A 23,835-nucleotide genomic window follows, 5' to 3' on the forward strand; every position below is an offset into this window, starting at 1 on the left:
ATCCATATAGTTGTTCTTTACTGTATTTCAACTGTTATATAAAGTTATACTTGCTGTAAAGTGTGTGTAATTATTTTCCTAGTGGAATTTCCCCTAAAGTGTGCTCCTCAGTGTCCACTAGGTAGAAGCACTGCACTGTGAATCCCAGTTTTCCAGTGTCCTTTCACTATTGCAAAGGGGGCTCAGAGAACTAAGCACAAGCCAGATAAATGAGTGTAATCCAACTTTTTCAGAGGTGTGCTAAGAAATAGTCTTGGACTATTCTTGTGTAGAGTGGATAGTGCCAGGAGGCACAAAGTGAATATAGAGTCCTGGGCTAAGCAGAGTTCCTCACTGGATGTCAGAAAAAGAGGGGCCATTTAAATGAAGGCTTATTAGTGCTAGATGTGTGTGCAGTGGCTAGAACCCAACAAACCAAACAATTTTAGTCTGTAATTATGTAGTTTTGCAAGGCATTATAACACCCTGAAAAAAGTAGTTTTACACCTGTACCCTGTTCCAAAAAATACATTTAAGGCACTGATACAGAGAACTTTTATTTAGGGGTGCAATTAGGGTCAAACACTATGGGGCACATCTGTGTTCTATGTTTTTCCATAATTCTAATTTTTTTGTGTCAAAATATGATTGTGTGGCAGAAAAAAACATTTTTTTGTGATTAATTATGCAACAAAACTGCAACAAATCTTAATGCAAAAATGTGCTCTAAAAATCTAAAAGCTTTCAAGATCATGTGAAAGTCAATGGCAGATTGAACCATGAAAATGATAATGTTGACAAATCAGCCTCCCCATGTCTGCCATTTACATTGACCATATGCATTTCTACAACTAGCGCCATTCATAAATACAAATACTTTATCCTGAGAACCGAAAACATTACTGTACTGTGAATACAGAGTACTTTAGAGGGCATTTACTAAAGGTTGTGGTATTTTTTGAATGATTCGTATTATTTTGCACCAAATTTGATTTTGTTGCAGAAAAATACTTGATTTTGTTTTTGTGACAACAAATCCAGGAGCAAAAATACACCATCTAAAACCTGTCTAGATCATGTAGAAGTCAATGGCAGATGTCCCTTTTACAGCTGGAAGATCTTTCTTTGCATCATGGTATTAGAGATTTTTGGGATTTTTTGGCACAGTCATTTGTGCAACAGTATGAAAAAGTTGTGGTTTTTACATTTTGTCAACATCTTTTTTGTCTGTGGTTTTTTAATTCAAATCTTTTGATAAATGACTGACCTTCATGGAAATTAGTTTTATCATGGTTTTAAATACCACAAAAATGAGAATGTTGATGATTGGGCCTCCCCATATCTGCCATTTACACTGACCACATGCATTTGTACAACTAGCACCATTCATGAATATTGAGACTGTATCATGCCTATGATAGAAATGCTGGGAACTGAAAACATCACTGTACTGTGAATACAGAGTACTTTATGTATATAGTGCTTGAAAGATATTTATATTCAGTATGCTAATAATGGGCTGAAAATGGCAAAGCAATGATTTTGTTCCAGGAGCTTGGTCAATAATTCCAGAGATACATTACTCTTTCATTTCCTTAAAGCACACTGAACAAGTAGTAATGGACATATTTCCCCGCAGAGAGTACAAAATGTTTATCTATTCTTCATTTTTAAATCTTGATGTGTTTGATTCCATTTTGCCTTTTGCTTGAATAGCTGTGCATATATATGTATGTCTTAATAAATAAAATATGTATTATCAATTACCATATTGGGATCATTTCACTAGTGCAACTGTTAACTTGATGAAAAAAGGAAAAAGATTTATTTTCTGCTGCCTGATTTCTCATTCTTTAACAAACGTATTCCGATGGTTCAGAAAACCACATATTCTAATCATTTGAGAGTCACGATCTGAAAAAAACAATAGACATACTAATGTCTATTACTGTACTAATGCAGATAATATATGATAATTTTTTGCCTATATAGAACAAAGAGCAATATAAAAAGAAACAGTAAACTGTAAATGTTATTGGTAGATGCAAACATTTGGAATATACTCTCAGGTTTAAGCTGCATATGAGTATTAGAAGGTTTGCTTAAAGCGCCAGTATAATGACAGCTTACAGTGTAGATAAATTAGTGGCTACTTTTTAAGCACAGACTTAAAGGAAATGGCGGTTAACAACCTTTAGTAATGAAAATATATTGTGTCACCAAAAGACATTGGGGCACTTACCCTATCATCACTTACTAAAGCAAGTGCAGAGTGCTAAATAATGCATGTTACAGTTACTTGCATTATACACATTCCTTGCAACTTTTGCCTAGAGCCAATGCTCAGGTTCAGCATGCTTTGGTGAACTGGACACCTAGTTATTCTCATGCACATACTGTTTTTCATGCTCATTGTCTAAAAATGAGAAACATGACTAGGTTGTGGTGTATTGTTTGCTTTGAGAAAGGGGCACAAGGAGCCCTCAAACACCCTCCGACCCCTTCCCCTGAGCACGCCTAAATAAAACTCACCTGCGGTGTATCGGGGGAGGAAGACCAGCGGATCACGGGAGCGCCCTGGAGGGTTCAGGTCTGGGCCGCTGGGGTTTTTCCCAGTGGCCCAGTTCGATGCTGTTTATACATAGAACATCCTCCTACAGTGCCCTGTTTTTGCCAGATTGCATATGACATTGGCTCTTAGTCCAGTTTGTACCACGTAATTTTGATTGCATAGGTTGAGTGCTGTATTACCTTTAAGAACACAACATTACTAGTGTTGCCACCTTCAGATTGCGAGGGAGCAGGCAGTAATGTCAGGAGTAGGGGTGGATAATGATAAGAGGCAGGAATAACAGCATCAAAGGGCTTATGATGAAGTTTAGGGGTGGGCCTCTGAAGAGGGGAAGTCAAGCATATAGCAGGCAGGGACTGGGGAAATGTGTGGCTTGCACTGGCAGAGTTTTGGGTTTCTGGGTTTTTATAACCCTTAAACTCAGACAGGCAGCTTCGAACAGGTGGTAACCCAAAACATCACTGCTCACTATGAGTGATGCCTTGTAGATGCTACACTGGGCACTATACAGAGATTAACATAACTGTGCTTTTCATTGCATTTACTGCTTTCCTTAAATTCAAACTACTTCTGCTATTTCTAACATTTTTAAAAAATATTTATTATTTTTAAACTTTGAAACAGGCATGCTAAAAAAAAAATCTAAAAATTGTTCTACAGGTGCAAAAGGAGCAGAATTTGCACTGCAATTAGAGAGACAGATATACCAATGTGTATTTTATATATTTATCCTATTTTATTTATTTATTCCTCTGTTTCATTTTGTTCCATAGCTAAGGACAATTCATCCAGTAATTAACTATATTCTGCATGCCAATGGAAGCAATAATGAGGTTGTAATTTGAAAAAAGGAAAACATGTAGTTTAACTAATTAAACAGAGGACACAATAGTTTATCTTCGTAATGCAAAAAAGTAAACAGCTGCTCAGCAAATTTAAACACGTACTAAAAAAAAATAAAAATGACCCGTTTTAATCAACCCAGACCTACATTGTATTTATTAGATTGGATTCAACATTCAATCAATGATTGGCCTTTAGTGGGGCAGGGATTATCATGGGCCCTCAAGCTCTCTAAGGTGGGTCACTGCAATTTCCTTCAATCCAGTAAAAGCAGTTAATTAAAATAACCAAAGTGGCAGATTAGTTGTAAACCCTGGTCTTAGTGTAGGTTACTGCACTAAGGCACCTTGGGCCCATGTATTGAGCCATGAGGAAATGAGCCCTTAGCTGGGCCTCCAATCCAACCCTGAGCGCACAGACAGTTTATCTCCACCAAAAGCCAGCAACAATACAAAAGACAAAACTAAACACAAAATTATTTTTTAAAAAAGTGAAAGAGAAATAACAAAAAAAAAAAATTCCTGGAAAACCCCAACACACACTAATACTACTGGCCAGGTTGTGGGAAAATTTAAAGAAAACATTTATTTATGCAAATAGAAAATACAAATATACAGTCCTTTCAAGTGATACTGTTTCACATACTATATATGGGACCTGTTGTCCAGAATGCTCAGGATCTAGGGTTTCAGGATAAGGCATTCTTATATTATTTATGTGTTAAGACCACTAAAAAATTATCTAAACATTAAATAAACCGAAATAGGATTGTTCTGCCACCAATACGGGTTAACTATATCTTAGTTAGGATCAAGTAGAAGGTGTTTTATAAATACAGAAAAAAATATTTAAAATTATTTGATTAAATGGAGTCTATGGAAGATGGTCTTCTGTAATTTGGATCTTTCTGAATAACAGGTTTCTGGATAACGGATTCCATACCCGTATAAAAGGGAGCAGTTTTTGCTTTTCCTACAGATGTGGCAGCCATTTAAAGGTGCATATTTTGAACCAAAATCGCACATTTAAGTGTTTTCTGTATAACGGGTGACAAATGATGATCACTCAATTCAATAGCAGCCAAAAAGAATGGTGTTAAAATCAACTTGTATAAGTGGGGCCATGTGATAATAACATCAGCAGCATCATTTAAGAAACTATAAAAAATAACACATGAAGAAATAATTCACCAGGCATGTATCCGTGGCGAATTTACCCGTTTAGACAGTGACAATTGGTTTCACAAAACAGGCAACAAAATTTGTTGTAGAAAAATTTGCAACGTAGGAAAATATTACCACGCATGTCATTTTTTTTATGTGCGCAATATTTTTTTGCCATGCAATATTTTCGCCATTCTGCAAAATTTTCTCTGTTTCATAAGATTCACAAATTTTCCGGCAAAGCGAAATGGGACAGATTCACTCATCACTAATGAAGACCAATTATAAGTATATGGCATAACATACTAAAAGTTAACTCACATGTGAACTACCCCTTTAAGTAACAAAATACATGGATATGCATGTGCAATATCCTATTTTTTTTTAAACAAATTATTGACTGACTTAGTTTCCCAAAACCTCCTTTTCTTATACCATAAAGGGTCTCATGTTGTCATGGCTTATTGGGTTATGCCTATAACCTTTATATTGCTAAAGCACAGTGAGAAAACATTATCTCAAAAACTGCAAAACAGTTTGTTTAAAACCTACTTCAAATCTGTGGTTTAAAATATATATGACAGCTACCCTTTAATATTCCTTCTAACCTTAGCACATTTATGTTTTCCTTCTGTATAAAGTCTGGTGGTCCAGCCAAAGTGAAGTTATTGTACATCATAGCTCTATGAATGTCAGGCATTATACAGGATTATTGCTTACAGAAAGAAGTAGTGATTTGGATGTTCATTTCAGATTTACTGTAATGCATTCATGTTACACAGTGCTTTATATACACAGATGACAGCTTCAATTTCAAGGACAGAAAACAAAAGACCAGCAATTTACAACCAAGATTCTCTGTCATATGTAAGCCTTTAAACATGATTTGATTTCTGCTATTGTAGAAATAAAACGAATACAATTTACTGCAAAACATAAACAGTAACATTTTAAGGCCACATACAAAGGAATATGCAAGTATAAAATATTTTGCATTAACTCTAGGTTGCTTAATTTTGCTCCAATGGAGTGAGGTATTTGTTGATTGAACTTCCGTGGGTGCAGGAGCGCCTAGCAATGCGCGCTGCACCTGCGGGGGAGCAGAGCGTATGCATGCCCCTCGCCACCCCCCTCCCCCATCTTCGCTTGCAGGAAGTGGGATGTGACATCACTTCCCTCTTCTCTTGCCTGCAGCATGGATGCATGTGTTAGCGTGCATAAGTTGTGCACCCACCCTTATCCTGTATTTTGGATTCTTTGTTTAACCCTGTATTTAATTTGTATTGAATTCACCTTTGTTCGTTGATATATAATGTCACAGCGAAGTTTAAATCCTTGCCCTTGACTTAGGTGGTAAAAAATATGTACATTACATTGCTCTTGCAATGGCTGGCATTGGTTTGTGTTTAATGGTTATAAAATAAAATGGTTTCCGTTTGCATAAATATGGATTTGATGGGGCAAGGATCCTTGTATAAACATGATAATAAAGCTGTGGTCAACCTCTACCCACAACCCATTGGTTGTGGGTTACATGTGTTTATATCCCCGCAGTCCCAGAACCCTCAGTAAGTTAGAAGGATATTAATATAACATATATTAATACCACCACCATACCATACCAACAGCAGTCATTTCCCCAACAAACAGGTGGCAACAAGACCCTAAACCACTAACAAAGTTAAAGAAATCATATTTCATTGGATCTATCTATTTTGTGTCTTGTGTGTGTATTCTCTACCACTAAGAATATACTGACTTCACCTAGCCTGCAGGAAAAACAGCTAAATGTTCAAGTAAATGAAAAGTGTCTCTAAAGATTTCAAGCAGGTTTACATTTAAGTTTTTTTCTGGTTTACTAGACTGTGGAGACTTCCCTCCCTATCAAACTTGTCCCCTCGATGTAACGTTTGGCCAATAAAAGACACAATGACACCATAATTTCTTTTTGGTGGGTGGAGTTCGGCCACAGCTTTATTAAAGAAATGCCAACATCAGAAAAATTAGTCCTTGCCATGTATTTAAAACATTTTTTTATAACTGTTATATAACGAATGCCGGCCACTGCAAACGCAGTGGGCATGTGAAAACCATCAAACACCACCAGAGATTAAATGGCCAAGGACTATCCCCCGCCATTTGCTGTGACGAACCAAATCTGTAAAGCATATATGTCTTTTGGAAAAAAAAAATTATTTTTTTTGAATAAAGAGAACCTGCAAAGGAAACAAACATGCAAATTAGGCAAACTTACTGTCTATGGTAAATTTCTAATTGCTCTTAAACAGGGAGGGGGGGAGGGAGATGCTGAGAGAGCTGACAGGCAAGGGGAGGGGGTGAGTACAATTACTTTTCTTCCCGCCCAGAGGCTAAGATAACTTAACTCCTTGTGTGCCGGAGGGAATTGGGCACCTATTGGCTCCCCAGTCCCTCGGCGCTTTCTTTAGGTATTTCAGCGCCCTTTAAAACAGTCAAGATTTTATAGCCTCACAATGCAAGAACCTGATCTTTACTTGCTAAATGCAATCGCTGTTGTTGTGTTCAACTTTTCTCTTAAATATTTTAGTGATTAAGAATAAAGGAATTCAACCATAGAAAGTCAATCTTGTTCAGACTAAATTTTTTTCATGATGACAATAATTTCTCTTCTTAAACTTAAAATTTGATAAACGTTTCTTTAATGCAGTTTGCATAAGAAATCATTATATCCTGTTTGTAACAAGCATGTACATTCCAGACCAAGTTGCTGCTCTCAGTACTGTATCTGCAGATTGAGTTAAATGGGGCCAAAATAATGAATGTCCTTCTTATATAGTACAAACTGAGAACTATGTTCACAGTAAGATAACTGCACTAGGACTAGCATTACATATTTTTGACCTCTGTATATAAAAATATTTGTATTTAGACACATATACTGGTGATTGGTTTGACACTATGTGACGTCATGAGCTACAGTTTGGCGCCAAACTTGGTTTAAGAGTGGGTTTGAAAATTTTTTTGTTCACTTTGAGAAAGGCTGTGGATACGGCCGAAACGTTAGTTTGACGTGTTTCCATCAAATAAATATTTTCTTTATTTCTATTAAGTCCTGTGAGTGCGGCATCTAATTTGGACTGTGCTATATATATATATATATATATATATATAGTCTCTAGAAGGCCGGCACTCACGTTTAGCAGTTACAGGATGCCCGGGTGCAGTGTTGAAAATTCAGGAAACATGTCAAAAGTAGAATACCGCACTCACAGGACTTAGTTGAAGATAATGAAGATTTATTGTTCACAGCATACAACGACGTTTCGACAACGACAGCGGCATTCTACTTTTGACATATATATATATATATATATATATATATATATATATATATATATATATATAAAATGCAAAAAATAACTGCAGTTACTTATTAGAGAGAGTGCCTGGGCGCATGTCGCAAAAGAGTAAATATAGTCATATAAAGCTGGGCACTCACAGGACTTAAAAGTATAGTGAAAAAGAAATAAAGTTTATTTGGACTCGGCACTCCAAGCAATGCATATATCAACATTTCAAAATAACAGAAGGACATACAGAGAAATGCACAGAAGCATTATCTATATAAGCAAGTTGGATAGACAATGCAGTACCAATAATGTAAATGGTCAACTCATCATATTTTGTCTCCATGGATTACTCTGCTTGTGACACATTTAAGCATAGATTTCCCATATTGATGGAGCAGCTAAAGGAGATCAGATTAAGGAATTTCAATAAAAAACTTCAATGAAGACATTTGTCCGATAATTTAATAGTTATCAAAAAACAGTAAAATGTACACTTTGGTTTACAATACCTGTATTATAAATTTTGACCATGTTTTAATGCTTTGTCCTTTTCTATAATACACAGATTGCAGACTGAAAAAAAAAATAAATTAAAAGCTATGTATTCCATACAGAACCTAGTACAGGTATAGGATCCCTTATCCGGAAACCTATTTTAATCAAATAATTCAGAATTTTAAAACTGATTTCCTTTTTCTCTGTAATAATAAAACAATACCTTGTAATTGATCCCAACTAAGGTATAATTAATCCTTCTTGGATGCAAAACAATCCTATTGGGTTTAATAAATGTTTTATTGATTTTTTAGTAGACTTAAGGTATAGAGATCCAATTTACGGAAAGACCCCTTATCCGGAAGGTAATGAGCCTTCTGAATAATGGGTCCTATACCTGTAGTCTGCCAATAATTGTAATTGCCCCATGCTATACAGCACATTAATATAACACAGAAAACAAGGAATTCCCCTTGAAAAATATTGCTGTGTACCTAATCTGCAGAATTATCAATACCACAGAGGGAAAAAGAACTGCAAACTTTAATTTAGGAAAATGTTTGACATTTTGGAAACATAAATGAACAGGAAGGAATGTTAACCTTGGTATTTGCAAAGTTCTTCTAGGTTGCCTATTTTGGTTTCACATTTTTTTAGTAATAAATTTGAAACCAGTTCCAAGTGTAAGATTAAAAATGAGTTCTGGATGTTTTTCTCAGTACAGTGTAAATATAGTATATAGGCCCAGTTTCATTTTGTTAAATATGTTGAATTTAATCCTGAAGAAGGGATCTGAGAGTTCAAAAAGCGTTATAACCTATAACCTATTAAAATGACAGCTATACAAGGAGTACAACAATTTTACTATGACATCTCAAGTATCTTAGAATAATTTAAACAAAGGGAAATGTTTAATTCATGTGATATTAAAGATATGAGCTGAAAATGTACATCTCCGAGTCAGACCCATAATAACAATGTTTGCACAGATGATGATTTTAAACTGTGTAGCCATTCACTGTATAGAGACTGGCAGTCTAGAGTAGTAATAACATGCCTTGGTGTCTCCTGGGGTAAAGGCTCAGGATTCATCTGAGCATGAAGCATACTGTAGCTGCAGCTCAAGAGGAGTAAGTAGAAATAAGACATGGCACAAAACTGACAAATTATAATAAAGTGAGAATGTGGGTGACCTGAAAGGACAGTAAGGGAGCACGCTACTGTCATTCAGACTTTGTAAGGGTTGGTTAGGAAGCCCTTTCAGGGTAATGATATCACACTAGATCATGGCAGTCTTGTGCAGTGGAGTGTATGCTTATTGATGTTATTAGCTTTAGTGATCGTGAAATGTAATTTCATGTTACAGTGAGGGCTATAGAAGAATGGGGAAATGCAACAAAGAATGCAAGATCTGTAATGTCAATTAATTCCATTAGCAATTAAATAAAGTCAAAGGAAGGGTCCCTCATCCAAAAGAGCTGACTTAAACATCTTTCATAGCATGCACATTACCCAATATTATGGACGAATATGTATATTATTTAAGAGATTTGAAGTGTACGTGCATTAATCCTTCACTGACAAATGTGCAGGCTACTGGGATATAAAGACAGACAATAAAAGCTAACTTGTACATTTGGTCTTTTATCTTTCTAGATTTCCAGCACTACCTTTGATGAGCTTCATTTGTCTACTCTAATACATTCTATTCTACTGAGTAAATGCTCGTTTAGTATTAGTGGCAGCTCATTTGCAGATCTTGGTGAACTGCCATCTTGAATTACATCATTCTTACAGCCTAATTAGGAAACAGAAAACAATGGAAGATCAGAGAATGTCAGCTCTGTGGGCTGTAATGATAACAAGAGTTCTTTTAGAGGCATTTTACCAGTTTATATTTTCAGTAGCATTAAACTATGTGATACTGAAGATAAAAACATTTATTCAAGAACATATTTACCCTCTAATGAATGCAATTTAATTGTCAGATATTCATTTTATACTCAATCTGTTGTTATGGAAGCTTATTTTGTACTTGTTGTCATCTAAACTATTTGAAAAAACCTTGACCATGCTACTGCCAGGGCTGTTGTGGGAGTTAACAGCCAAGACATTAAGTGAGCTTCCCTGTACTGTTTAAGGCATAAACAGGGCCATTATAAGGGAGGAAAAGGGGATACAGTTGTGCCAGGCCCTGTGAAATCCTCTTCTGTAAATTGTGCAAGTTACGTATGAAGTTATGCCAAAACTTACACATGTAAGTTACACTTACACTTACGCAAAAACTGCCTAGGAAACTATGTAACTTGTCTAGAAACTTAAGTAACTTGGGTATTCAGCAAAAGACAACACAGAGAAGCTTTACCGGGACAAGCTTCACTGACCACCCCTGAATTAAAAAAGATAAAGTAAATTCCACTGCCCCCTAAGAATTGACTGACTTACTATCACATTAATTATTCATTTTAACTATTTATATGAGCTGCTTATTACAGAGTAACATCAGCTGTTTATATTTGGATCCATTTACTGAATAATATCGGTATCTTCTACATGAACTTTCCAGCTGGGGGTGACTGGTTATTGGGCTCCACAGCAACATCATTGGGCCCTTAAGTTTATGCAATTTATGTAACTTATGCAAAAACTTCCATTACTTTCACAGAAACTTACACAACTTGTAAGTATAAACTCCACTGACCCCCCAATCAAAATATTAACTTATTAGTAGTGATTACCGGAGATTTTTACCAGATATGGATTTTCGGCAAATGTCTGTGTTTCACCATTGGTGGATTTTTTGCGAAACGAGCACAAAAATTTGGCACAAAAAAATTCACCAAAATGAAAATGATGCATGTGAATTTTTGCTAATTTTTGCAAAACATGGTGGATTCTCACACCACTACTTATTAGCACATTAATTTTTTTTATAAATAACTTGTGTGAGGCCCCAAAGATTCTGATGGCAGCTCTGGGTATAAACCTTATACAGCAGTGTTGCTCTCCTACATAAACATATTAATAAGCATTAAAGTATAAATGTTTGTCCCACTGTCTAGATCCATAGGATCATTTAATGCAAGAAGATGTGTACAACCATCCCACTGGTACCATTATACACATTTTTCTAGCACTATACCGCTGCATGTGTCACACAATATTTAATTAAAGCGTAATATCTGTATAACAGAAACATGAATGAAGAAGCACTGGTAGGGTTGATGCTTACAGAAGTATTCTCCATATATTTAGGTTTGGGCTTTCTACAGCAAAAAAGCTAGGATTGCAGATGGTTATTAGAGGTTTATATATCCTTTATGCACAGCTTTTGCTAACCTACTGCTGTTGCAGTAAACTAGAGGTTCAATCTGTTTTTCTTATTTTTCTAGCTTCTAATCCAGCTTTACAGGCAAATCTACTTTATAAAGCAATGCTTTAAATAACAGAATTTTTCAAAAGTAAAACCTTGCAAAGAATGATAAGCATTGCAATTTTTTTTTTATATATGAAGCCTTATACAAATGTTAAATGGATACAGCTGGTTAAAAAGGAGATCATTTCCAGCAACTTCTTTACCACACTGGAACAATGTCTTTGAAGACAGAAACCTACTTGCAATTTCAATGTTGGATTAAAGATTTGGAACTCAAGGCTAACAGTCAGGATAGTGTTAACAATCGTGAGAAATATCAAACTGATAAGAATCTCTAAGAATTACCCAGTTCTATTTTTCCAAAAATTTCCCATCAGTTTTTCACTAGGTTCTAAAAATCCTTTAGGAAATAATGCAGCATGAGCAGTAGTAAAGTAACTAACTAAGTATAAAAAGGCATGGTCTTTCAAACCTAAGGCTTGCAATAAACCTAAAAGAACCTGCCTTGCAAACAACTGGATAAACCCAAAAATGAAATTAAAAAACATACTGACCAATAGAAATTGGACTCATTATGCCAGTCTTAAAAATAAAAAGTGACCATTCTTCTAAACAGTTAACTATGGAACCTCCAACAGACATTGGATATAAATTATAATCTGACTGGCAGCATTTACTGTCTAACTAAGAAGTACACTGCAGAGTTTGCAATAAACGTAAACTGAACCACATAAACTTGAGCAAGGTTATTCGTCTAGAAAATTATTTCCTTATACATAACAATCATTTAAGAATTACCATCAGAAAATGGAAATTAAGAGGGCAAGAGAACAATATGCTTTCTGTTTATCAAATGATTCAGAGAAGCAAAATTATTTTGAATCTGAGCTGTGGAAGGAAAATGAACCACTAAACATAATCAATAGGAAATGTCTCTCACAGAGCATGGAAGATGCTAATCAATTTGTTTTTTGTTCATGGAGACACACAGACATGCCTGATAACACAGAGAGTATTACTCAAAGCACATGCAAATCCTAGGGTATACTGACCCGGTATGGTTTGGAAAAAAATGCTATAATAGTCTTATTTTTAGTAAAACTAAAGTATACATACTGTATGTCTACATCTGAGAGATGGATAAACACTGTGGATAAACACTGGCCAAGAATCAGCTCCTACACAGCATTCTTCTGTGCCCTCACCTGGAACTACTGCGTCTGCACAGATGTGAGTATGCAAAGCCTAAATCCACTCCATGTGCCTGCACCTGGGCTAACGCAGTGAACACTGGACATTAGTAAATATACTTTTTCATAACTTTATTACTGACTTCCTCTTCTTCTGGCATTCTATTGTTGCCTAACTGGATTTTTCCTATACTTGCCGTAATCCAAAATCCGGCGTTGCTAGGAGAGTGCTAGATGATTGGTACAAAGCTTACTTTAGAGGTAAGAAGTAATCAGGCACGTCAGCAAGGAAAGTCTTTGGCCCTGATGAAGAGTTAGTGTTTGGGGAAGGACCCCAGGCGATTGTGAGCCAGTTATTCAATTGGCACATTCAGGTGCAGGTTAGTGGAAACCTATGAAAGCTGTAGTTAGACAACTTGGGAGAAGTATGTGCGCTGCATGCTGGATGCAATTGAGAAGAAGGGGGATAGCTTTTATAGGAAAGTTGGCCCCATTAATGGCATTCCACATGACAGTGGTAGCTTCAGGAGAGGGAAGTCCAGCTTTCAGTGCTCCAGTCTGTACCCTGCCATCCTTGTGAAAGCAGATATAATGAAGTCTGTGCCTTGGTTCATCACATTACTTTGTCAGATAAAGGTCTGCACAACCATTTTCCCTGTAATTGGAGTCAATCAGCAAATGGTGGCCCCATGCAAATGATTTCCTTTAATAATAAAAAGTACCTTGTATTTGATCCCAACTAAGACAGAATGCATCCTTATTGGAGGCTAAACAATCCTATTGGGTTTATTCAATGTTTAACTCAATTTTAGCAGACTTAAGTTATGGAGATCCAAATTACAGAAAGATCCCTTATCCAGAAAACCCCAGGTCCCAAGCATTCTGGGTAACAGGTCACATATCTGTACAAATAGAGGCACAAATAGTGCAAAGCATGGTAAAACCACAGCATACTTTAGACACAGTGACATCAGAGACAATTTTTGCATACAAATTCCCTAAGAAGTTCATCTTTTCTCACACACTAATTACCAGCTGCTATTTTTGAATCAAGCTGGTATATACTGTCAGGCAGCAAGGTTAATTAAAGCTATAATTAAAATGTAGTTCTAAACTAACTTTGATTCTGTAAGTACAGCCATATATAAATGCCTTTCATGTGATAATGTACGGTTTGCTCTTCCCAAATATGAGTAATTGCTTTACGTCTGTACATGTGTTTTTGAACTCATTACCAAATCCTTAACTGCTTAATCATCATCAATCAAATAAATTTAATGTAAGTAGATGATTATGTAGTGGTATTTAGTTTCTTGAGGGATTAAGATTCTTGTGCTTAAAGCCTTGGCACCCGCGTGTCAGTAATTATTTGTCAGTGATATATTGTAATATACAATGTATGTATGAGAATGTTATGACTTTTCTGACCTCTCTCTGCTTATCTGCCGGTTCCCTACTTTTCTTATCCAAATAATACATGACTTCCACACCTGAATCACATGAATTCTATCATGCTGAGATAGTTAATAAATGCTGAGTATTATATTTACATGACTACTTAAGGAGCTTGTAAAATGTATCTGAATCACACCAGTTGCCAAATGGATTTGCTTTGTCATTGCTGGCTTTAAACTGATACTGACACCAAAAAATACTTTTCATAATATTAATTTACATAAAAAGTTGCCTATAGGTCATGTTGATCGATTTTCACTGATAGGCTGCTTTTGTAAGTAATTATTACTTGTAGTTCTGAAACCTGACTGTTACAACAACCTCGCTGTCCTTTCTCAGCCTGTAATAGCTTCTAATGCTAACAGACTACTGCTGCACAAATATGGCAGCCCCCTCAAAGTGGAACATGGGGGATCAGTTAGGCAATGTAAAAGCACCAGGAAGTACTTGTTTTGCAGCAATAAAAATGTATTAAAGGGATATAATCTGCTATAGTTTGGAGATTGCAATGCTTGCTAGTATTGTTTGTAGTTGGGCCACTATAGTAAGTTTAGCCAGTTAATAGTATTTAGACAATTGTCACCCATATTAAAAACCCTTTAACCCTAGACAAAAATGCTAATCCACCATGGATCATTGTGACACATACCATTTACTTTATCTCTGATTGGAACTTATCTTCAAGTCTGTAATCACAACTAAAGTAGCAAATTATGCTTTAGTAAGCCAAATTATAATCAGCAATTCATGCTGCTATTATCTCTCAATATTTAACTTCTACTTATAAATCAACAAAACAATTTAGAATTATTCCCTAACATAAAGTTGGGTGCAAATGCAGCTTACATATAGCAACCATTCAGCAATCACCTTTGATAACCCAGTTAAGTTAATGAAAGCAAATTTCTAATTGGTTGCTATGGGTTAGCGCTCTAAAACAAACTTGCAAGGTGTTATTTAAAAAGCCCAGGTTTGTCTTTATTTTTCTGTAGTGATTAGAGAAACTGCCCCGTTTTGCTTTGACCTAAAAATTGACACAATGTTGCCCAATGCATTGGAGTAAATTGGCATTTTTTTTTACTTTGAAGTCAACAGGTGCTTTTTCTTGAGCCCAATGCATTGGAATTTATGGGCATTATTTTCTAACTCCAAATGCATTAGCAAGTAAGCATTTTTCTCAAGAATGTTCTCACCTCAAATGTATTAATGTCAGTGGGCATTTTTCTTGAGTTTTTTTTCATCAAAAGCATTGAAGTCAATTGGCAATTTCCAGGGGTGCTGCTGCCATGGGGCAAGTTGAGAAACTCGCCTCAGACAGTAACACCTGGGGAGTTACCAAGGGCAGCAAAATGCCTCCTGGTAACTTTAAGAGATGAAATTTCAATTTTGAAAATAGGAATTTCATCTCTTCTAGTGTAGAGAGTGCTATTGCGCTCTCTGAATTAGTGATGCGACCCCCCCCCTCGACCCTCTCCAACATGAAAATATGCGCAAGGGTAGCAAGGTGGGCAGCATTAACTTGTCCACCTCAGGGCAATAAGGACCCCTGAGACAGCGCTTCTCATGCCTTTACCCATGCAAAAAAAAATATTTTTTTCCCCCACTGAAACAAAATGCATGACTAAATTCTAGCACAAATTCTGAAAATTCTCCAATAAAAAAAATAAAATTCCTGATCTTCTGTCATTAACACTGGCTGGCAGGCAGAATATGTAGGCATGGGAAGCACAGAAAAAACTTTGCTGGAGTGAAAAAAATCTGTTGTTTTTTTCCCTTGATGTTAGTTTTATTGTAGCATATGGGATTAAAACAATTAGCCATATTTGTAGAATAACAATAAACTCATAAATGTCATCTTTAACTACCAACAGCAGTTTAATGGCTTCTGAGCCTCTATGAAATTTCTAGACAGTTCCATTCTTGCAACATTATTTCACACATAGAATTCAGGGCAATCCTCAGAATTCTGTTTCTTTCTACACACTGATAAATCTTATTTTTTCTGTATATAGAAAGGAACATTATTCTCTACTAGTAATTCAACCACATTTTTATTTTCAATTGTCATTTAGTTTGTCAATTAACTAAGTGTGGATATATCCATACTCAAAATGGCATATCTGTCTTGTTAGGAGCAATAAAAATAAATAAAAAGTAATAGGGACCTATTTATTATGCTGTGTAAAAAAACTGACAAAATTTGCATTTGGTGTCTAAAAAACGGGTTAATTTTTTTAAGCATCTTTTCTTCTGCTGGAACTTACATAAAATAATGGTGTAAAACAATGAAATCCGTCATTTATTTTACATATTGTTTTACACCATTTTTCTGGCGAATTTCATTTTACACAGCATAAGAAATAGGCCCCATAGTGTCAAAATGACAACAACTTAGTGAGATACTGCAGTGATGTATGCACTTTTCTTAGCTGTCTAAGGCCAGGACTAAGAATTTAGTCTTTTGTTATCCATAATATTTATGGTCTAAGCTATTACATTACATGGTTATGGCAGTTATATTTTTAAATGGATGGGAACATTAGTGTGTATGGTATAAACTGATTTACTTTTCTGTTCTCTATGAAAGAGAGCTATACTGATAAAACCTTTATAAAACAGAAAATGCCACATTGATCAAATATTGGCAAGCAGAAGTTGGCTCTACTGCACTGAGTAAGCTCAGCAGTCTTCATTAAGCGCTGACTTTTTAAAATCCTTTTCATCCAAGCTTAGTCAATAACCTATTAATGTGTGGGTAGAAAGAGACAGGAGAAGTAATTGTGTAAAAAGAAAAAAAAGAAAGAAAAATAAACAGAGAGATGAAGTAAAGCCTGAGTGACAAAGTATTCCCCAAAATAGTAGGCCATGATTTTGTTATGCTGCTATTTCTCTTCATAATTGATTTTTTTGTTATGATCCTTAATTGCAAATAACTTCTCCTGCGATGGATTTCTATGTGGCTAATTAAATAAGTATTACTTAAGTTGAACTTTTATATGCTATGACACTTCACTTTTGAAAAACAAATAAATCATTGATTTATGAAACATTAAGGCTTGTAAAACATATACAAGATCTATAAATCAAATCACTTAGTTATGACATGCATCATAACAGCCATAGCACTTTCTGGCAACAGACTGACACAGATTAAGGTACAGGGCGCAATTACTTACAAAGGTACAAATTTAAACCAAGTCATCTTGTAACAACCAGTTTTTCTCATGCATACAAATGTGGTATGTACTCAATTACAGACTATGATATATGAAACATCCTTATTTTCTATTGCTATTGTATTGGTAGCTTGTGCAAAGTAAAAACTGAATGATTTCTTTGTTTCTAAAAGATTTGTAAAAGAGTACACATCAGATTTTTGTGGTTTTATATTTTTTTTAAACCACAAATAAACCAATTTTTACAAATGTCAGTCATTTATCAAAAGATTCAAATTGAAAAAGCACAAATAAAAAAAAGTTGCAGAAAAAACATGAAAACGGTGTCTTTTTCATATTTTCACATGAAAACCATAACATTTTCATATTGTTGTACAAAAGCCAGGGTTTTTAAAAAAAAAACAAAAAACAGAAAACATCTAAAACCATGAAGCAAAGAAAAATCTTGACAGGTTACAGATGGTATTTTTGCATTCGGATTCAAATTATGAAGAAAGCATGTCTTTTTCTACAGCAAAATCATATATTGGCATCAAGAAACCCAAACCAAAAAAAAAAAGACCCCTATAGTGATTAGAGTCAGACTGGGGCAGATTTTCTGAAAGGTGGGTAGTTCTTCTTTTACCTACTACTAGTTCTGGGCCCTTCGCGCCCACTGCACTAACCCTGCCAGTGGCCCTGGCAACACAGCCGCCCTGTGTGTGCTGTGTGCATCATGCGCTCGCTCGCTCGCTTGTGCATGTATGCATGCATACGGGGGTTTAAAGAATGGAGATCAAAATTACAAAAAGAAAACCCCAGGTCCTGAGCATTCTGGATAACAGGTCCTATACCTGTGCACAATGTCTCATAATTTGCATTAAATTGCAGATTACTATTTATTATTAAACTGGCTTGATGTTACGTTACATATAGCACATGCCCATGAGCAGTGTTCTGTGCCTTGTGCGCTGGATTTTCACTCTGGATCAAAGCACAGGTCACAGTTTGTGCCCCTGTGGTACCCAGAATCATAGTTTTAGGATTAGAGTAGAATTCCATAAAAATTTCCCTGAAAGAGTTGTTGAGAGAAAGAGAGTATCCTGAAAAGTCCTAATTATTGTCCCCAGGAGGTAACTAAATGTCTGAGAAGCATGAGAAGTTCTGAACTACTAATTTTATTGATCTGTGCTCTGTCATAGAAATCCCCATTGATCAGGCTCAGACAATAAACTGAATGATTCAAGATGTACATAATGCCTTTTATTATATGATCAGTAATGTGAGTAACATTTGAATTTGAAGAAGTTATTTACCAGGACAGTTGCCACACGGAGCACAACACCTCTCATGTTGTTTTCCAGCTTCCTATCTGTCAAAGATCCATTTAGACCAGTCACTGGGTTCCAAAAGCCAAGCTGTATAGAAAGAAAAAAGATTTTCATAAGGAAAAATTGAAGCTGGTTAATAATTCATTATTTACAGTAATAATAGGCAATGATAGCCTATATAGTAAACATGGTTTTGTAATTTAAAACATCTGCAATGAGCATGTACTTGACCTTTATATCAGCAAAGTAATTAAGCTATGTGCAAAAAATGCGAACGTCGCTATTGGAAAAACTATGCACAATGGAAAAAATGATTCCTCTGTGCAAACCATTTAATATAGCATTTGCAAACCTGGAAATTATTTAGGATGCCTATTTGCCAGTGGATTGGGAATTTTACAGTTTGCACCAGTGTGCACTGCAAGTAAAATAACCGCTTACTTAAAAAGCCCGTAAAGCAGGTCTTTAGGCACTATGAATAATTAAAATTCACAATATAATTATTGTTTAATGAAGAATATTACCTTACGATGAAATGCAAATTTTTTTCATTTTAATGCAAATTTTTTTTTTGTTGATGACTTATTTCCCTCTTGGATGTTTTTTCTCTTGGTTGTTTATAAATTAGCTTCACAAAATGGTTTGAAATCAATTAATGGTAAACTGAAAATGTTTTATTATTTTATACATCTCTCTCCTACAATTATACATACATAGCTGATTGGCAGACACACATTTATGATTTGTAAGGACATATCACCTGTTGTGTTGAGTACAGTCCCTGAAATACACTGAAAGTAATCATATTATATAATCATTGGTGATTGTCTGTTAATTCTCCTTTGAGAATCCATTTGAGCTTAGAGAGGATGTTAAATATAAGAAATCATGATTTTACAGGAAAAAAAAAGTCATTTACATTTTTGTGAAGAAATATGATGGAAAATCAGTGATCTAGGAAATTTACAACTTTTCTTGGCAGATTTTCACTTGATATATTGTAGAAGGGAGCTTAGATACATTAATGGCTTATTTGCTTTGGCTAAATTACAACACTATAAAGTAATTTGTCAATGTAAAACTAGTACAGTATTTACATACTGTAAAAGACATTTACATTTAACATTTAACTATGGAAATAAGTAACTGGGGACCCACATATTTGCTGTTTGCTTTCATTTCTCATTTGCCTATTCACTTGATAGGGTCATTGTGAACTTGTGAACAGTAAGCAAAATCATAATCATACTGCAACGGTGTGTAAGAGTATTATTTTTAAGCTTTAGCCCACTGATGTTATGAGTTTCATGAAGGTACAAAATACTTATCATCCCTATAGAGAGTGGCAGGGTCGCACTAGTGCCCCCTCCGGCCACGTCACCCGCACCCACCACAGGGGCCTCTGCTGTGCCCTCCCAAACCCCCTGCAGGGGCCACCTGCCTGATGCGTTTCACTTACGCATGCTCAGGGGAGGACATTGGCAGCTGGGGAAGTGGCAACAGTGATCGTGTCTGGGCTGCCGGGGCCCACCAGGCTTTTTCACAGTGTCCCCGGCAGCCCAGTCCTAACCTGGTGGGTGGGCATGTTTTATGATTCTCATTTCCTAGTCCAAATCCTTCATTTATCAGAAAAAATAGTGCTCAAGGGACATTTTATTAAAGTTCCTGCTTGTATTTCCTCGTACATTTTTAATTTGTAACTTGTGTTCTGGGAAAATAGTGCCACAATATAATTATCTTTTGTATTTTTATTTGTAGGAGCAAAGGGATTATAATTTTAAATACACTTTACACTTTCTGTCTAGAATTTAGGGGCAGACAATTTTTTTTCCATGATTCAATAAAAATGTGGATAAAAAAATTGTGAATATACTGAAGCTAAAATAGTAGCCATTTGTTCGAGGAAAAAATGTGAACACTAAAAAGCTGACAAATTAATTGGAAATGTCTAGGAAAATTTTAAGCAACTTTATTTTATTTTTTTTACCTCATTTTATTAAGACATTCAAAATGTTTCAGCCTAATTAAAAACGAATAGAACATTGTGATTTTCATTTGCTTGCAGCTTTATATGCAACAAAATGAGGCTGCTGCTATTTTGTCCAAGTTTTTCCTTTAATAATGAAGTGCTTAACAAGTAGATACTTTCATCATTAAAAAGACCAAGAGCATAGGAAAATGCCCTCTGACCCTACAGGCTTAGCAAAGTCAATTTAAATAGCTCAAATAAGGTCACTTAAAAACAAATGAAAAGTCTTAAGTGTATAGAGAAAAGTAAAGTAACAAGACATCTTGTCCAGTGTAATGGAAGTGACACTAGGTTTTTTTTTTCAGTACAGGACATAGAAAAAGTGAAGTTAGGAATGGGTGGGGGATGTGTTTAATCTTTTATTAAAAAGAGAGGTTTGAAAACCCTACTCGATTATCTTGTTTAACTAATCAACTATTTGTATCATTTTAACTAAAAGCTTTTACTATTGTTCTGTAGTCAGTATTTATATGACACTTAACTGGGTGCACTTTACGCGCATGTGATACTTATAATATATAATACATATAATTTCATGCCTTTGGAAGTATGTATCAAGCTGTGCACATTGCATGTATAATTTCAACCCTGTGATATTTATATCTCTAGTAATAAGTCAAATCACATGGACTCAGTTGAGAAAGCCAGTCGGATGACTGGTAAATAGGGATGTAGCGAACCTCAAAAAAAAAGTTCGCGAACCTGTTCGCGAACTTCCGCCGAAAATTGCGAATATTCGCGAACTTTGCGAACCCCATAGACTTCAATGGGAAGGCGAACTTTAAAAAATAGAAAAGCCATTTCTGCCCAGAAAACTGATTTTAAAGTTGTTTAAAGGGTGCCACGACCTGGACAGTGGCATGCAGGAGGGGGATCAAGGGCAAAAACCTCTGAAAAATTGACACACGCCGTTTTTCGAAATGATCGGTAATTTTGCGACTTTTTCGTATTTTCCGGCGCTTTCGTAAAGTTATCGTAAGTTTTGCGACTTTTTCGGAGCTTTCGTAACGTTATCGTAAGTTTTGCGACTTTTTCGGAGCTTTCGTAACGTTATCGTAAGTTTTGCGACTTTTTCGGAGCTTTCGTAACGTTATCGTAAGTTTTGCGACTTTTTCGGATCATTCGTACCGTTATCGTAAGTTTTGCAACTTTTTCGGATCATTCGTAACGTTATCGTAAGTTTTGCGACTTTTTCGGATCATTCGTACCGTTATCGTAAGTTTTGCGACTTTTTCGGATCATTCGTAACGTTATCGTAAGTTTTGCGACTTTTTCGTACCGTTATCGTAAGTTTTGCGATTTTTTCGGAGAATTCGTACCGTTATCGTAAGTTTTGCGATTTTTTCGGTGCCGGCGAACCCAAATTGCGAACATCACGAAAAGTTCGCGAATTTGCGGACTTGCGAACACCCGATGTTCGCGGGAATTAGTTCGCCGGCGAACAGTTCGCTACATCTCTACTGGTAAAACATCTTCAAGAAAAACACAAGTTCAGTTGATTTGACTTATTACTACATATACAATTCATATAAAATGTATTTGCTGGAATCAGTGGGGTCCCTTACCACCTATAAGTATCACGCAGTATGAAACATGTAAAGCAAAAATTAATGGGGTTTGTATTCCTTTACTATGTTCATATAAACAAATGTAGTATTTTATAGTTATTTAAGTTTTTCTTTAAACCATGTTAGTGCTTGATAATTAAAAACGAGGTTCCACTAAAGACAATATTACATCAATGGTTAACCCCAGACAACCTGTCTATAACATTAGTAAAACAAAAATGACACCATCATTTCTTATATGGACTGGCTGGAAGCAACAACTAGAAAAGAACAAAACACTACAAAATTTTTTAATACATGGCTTGAATACATAACTTCCCTTCCACAATCAATCAGATGCCTCACACGTTCACACATTTAGGCAAACTACATGTTACGGCATAGAAACACTTAAGGAACACCCACTTCTCATGGAAGCATCCCAGTACTTTTACTTACAAAACCAAGAAACCGAACAACCAAACTTCAGACCCCCCAGGAGCCAACAAATAAATAAAATGTTAGACGGATGGTGGTTATAGGGGATTCGATCATTAGGAAAGTGGACAGGGTAATCTGTCGAGCGGATCGCTTTAAACGGACAGTTTGCTGTCTTCCTGGTGCCAGGGTTCGGCATGTGGTTGATCGGGTCGACACATTATTGGGAGGGACTGGGCATGACCCGGCTGTCAAAATGAATGGTAGGTGGGGGACCTTAAAGAGTGAGTTCAGGGATCTAGGCTCTAAAATTAAGCAAAGGTCCTCCAATGTCATTTTTTCGGAAATTTTGCCGGTGCCGCGTGCTAGTTTAGGGAGACAGCGGGAGCTTAGGGAGCTAAATGCGTGGCTAAAGTCTTGGTATAGGAAGGAAGGGTTTGGGTTCCTAGAGCACTGGGCTGACTTTTCTTTGGGGTACAATCTATACAGCCCTGACGGATTGCACCTCAATGGAAGGGGGTCTACTGTGCTAGGGGAGAGAATGGTTAAGAGGCTGGAGGAGTGTTTAAACTAGACAAGGGGGGGGTTGGTAAGCTAGATTCTTATGGGAGAGCTAGTGTAGATGGGGCAGTGGGACCAGTAAAGGGTTGTGGGGGAGGAGTGAGGGGGGCATATAGTTTATCAGATAAGGAGCTTCCATTGTTACAAGGGAAACAGACTAATTTTCACCTTAGCTCTAACTGTCCTTTGGCTAATGTAAGCATCAGAGGAAGAAGTAGTAATCTCCGCTGCATGCTGGCTAATGCGCGTAGCTTGTCGGGAAAAATAGGGGAGCTGCAGGCTATTGCATGTATTGAAAATTATGACTTAATTGGTATCACTGAGACCTGGTGGGATGAAAAATGCGACTGGGCTGTGAATTTAAATGGGTAT

At 36.1% G+C, this 23,835-nt stretch overlaps 1 protein-coding gene across 3 annotated transcripts in view; it reads right to left on the reverse strand.

Annotated features, from left to right (window-relative positions):
• Positions 1-23,835, reverse strand: part of grid2 (glutamate receptor, ionotropic, delta 2) — a 546,810-nt gene that overhangs the window by 104,818 nt on the left and 418,157 nt on the right. For all 3 annotated transcript variants that reach the window (XM_031903170.1, XM_031903172.1, XM_031903175.1), the window contains exon 9: positions 18,874-18,975. In XM_031903170.1, coding sequence (XP_031759030.1) covers positions 18,874-18,975 — 102 coding nt within the window. The remainder of the gene's footprint in view (positions 1-18,873; positions 18,976-23,835) is intronic.

Source organism: Xenopus tropicalis, chromosome 1, assembly GCF_000004195.4.
Source record: "Xenopus tropicalis strain Nigerian chromosome 1, UCB_Xtro_10.0, whole genome shotgun sequence".
In the NCBI taxonomy this organism is placed as follows: Eukaryota; Metazoa; Chordata; class Amphibia; order Anura; family Pipidae; genus Xenopus; species Xenopus tropicalis.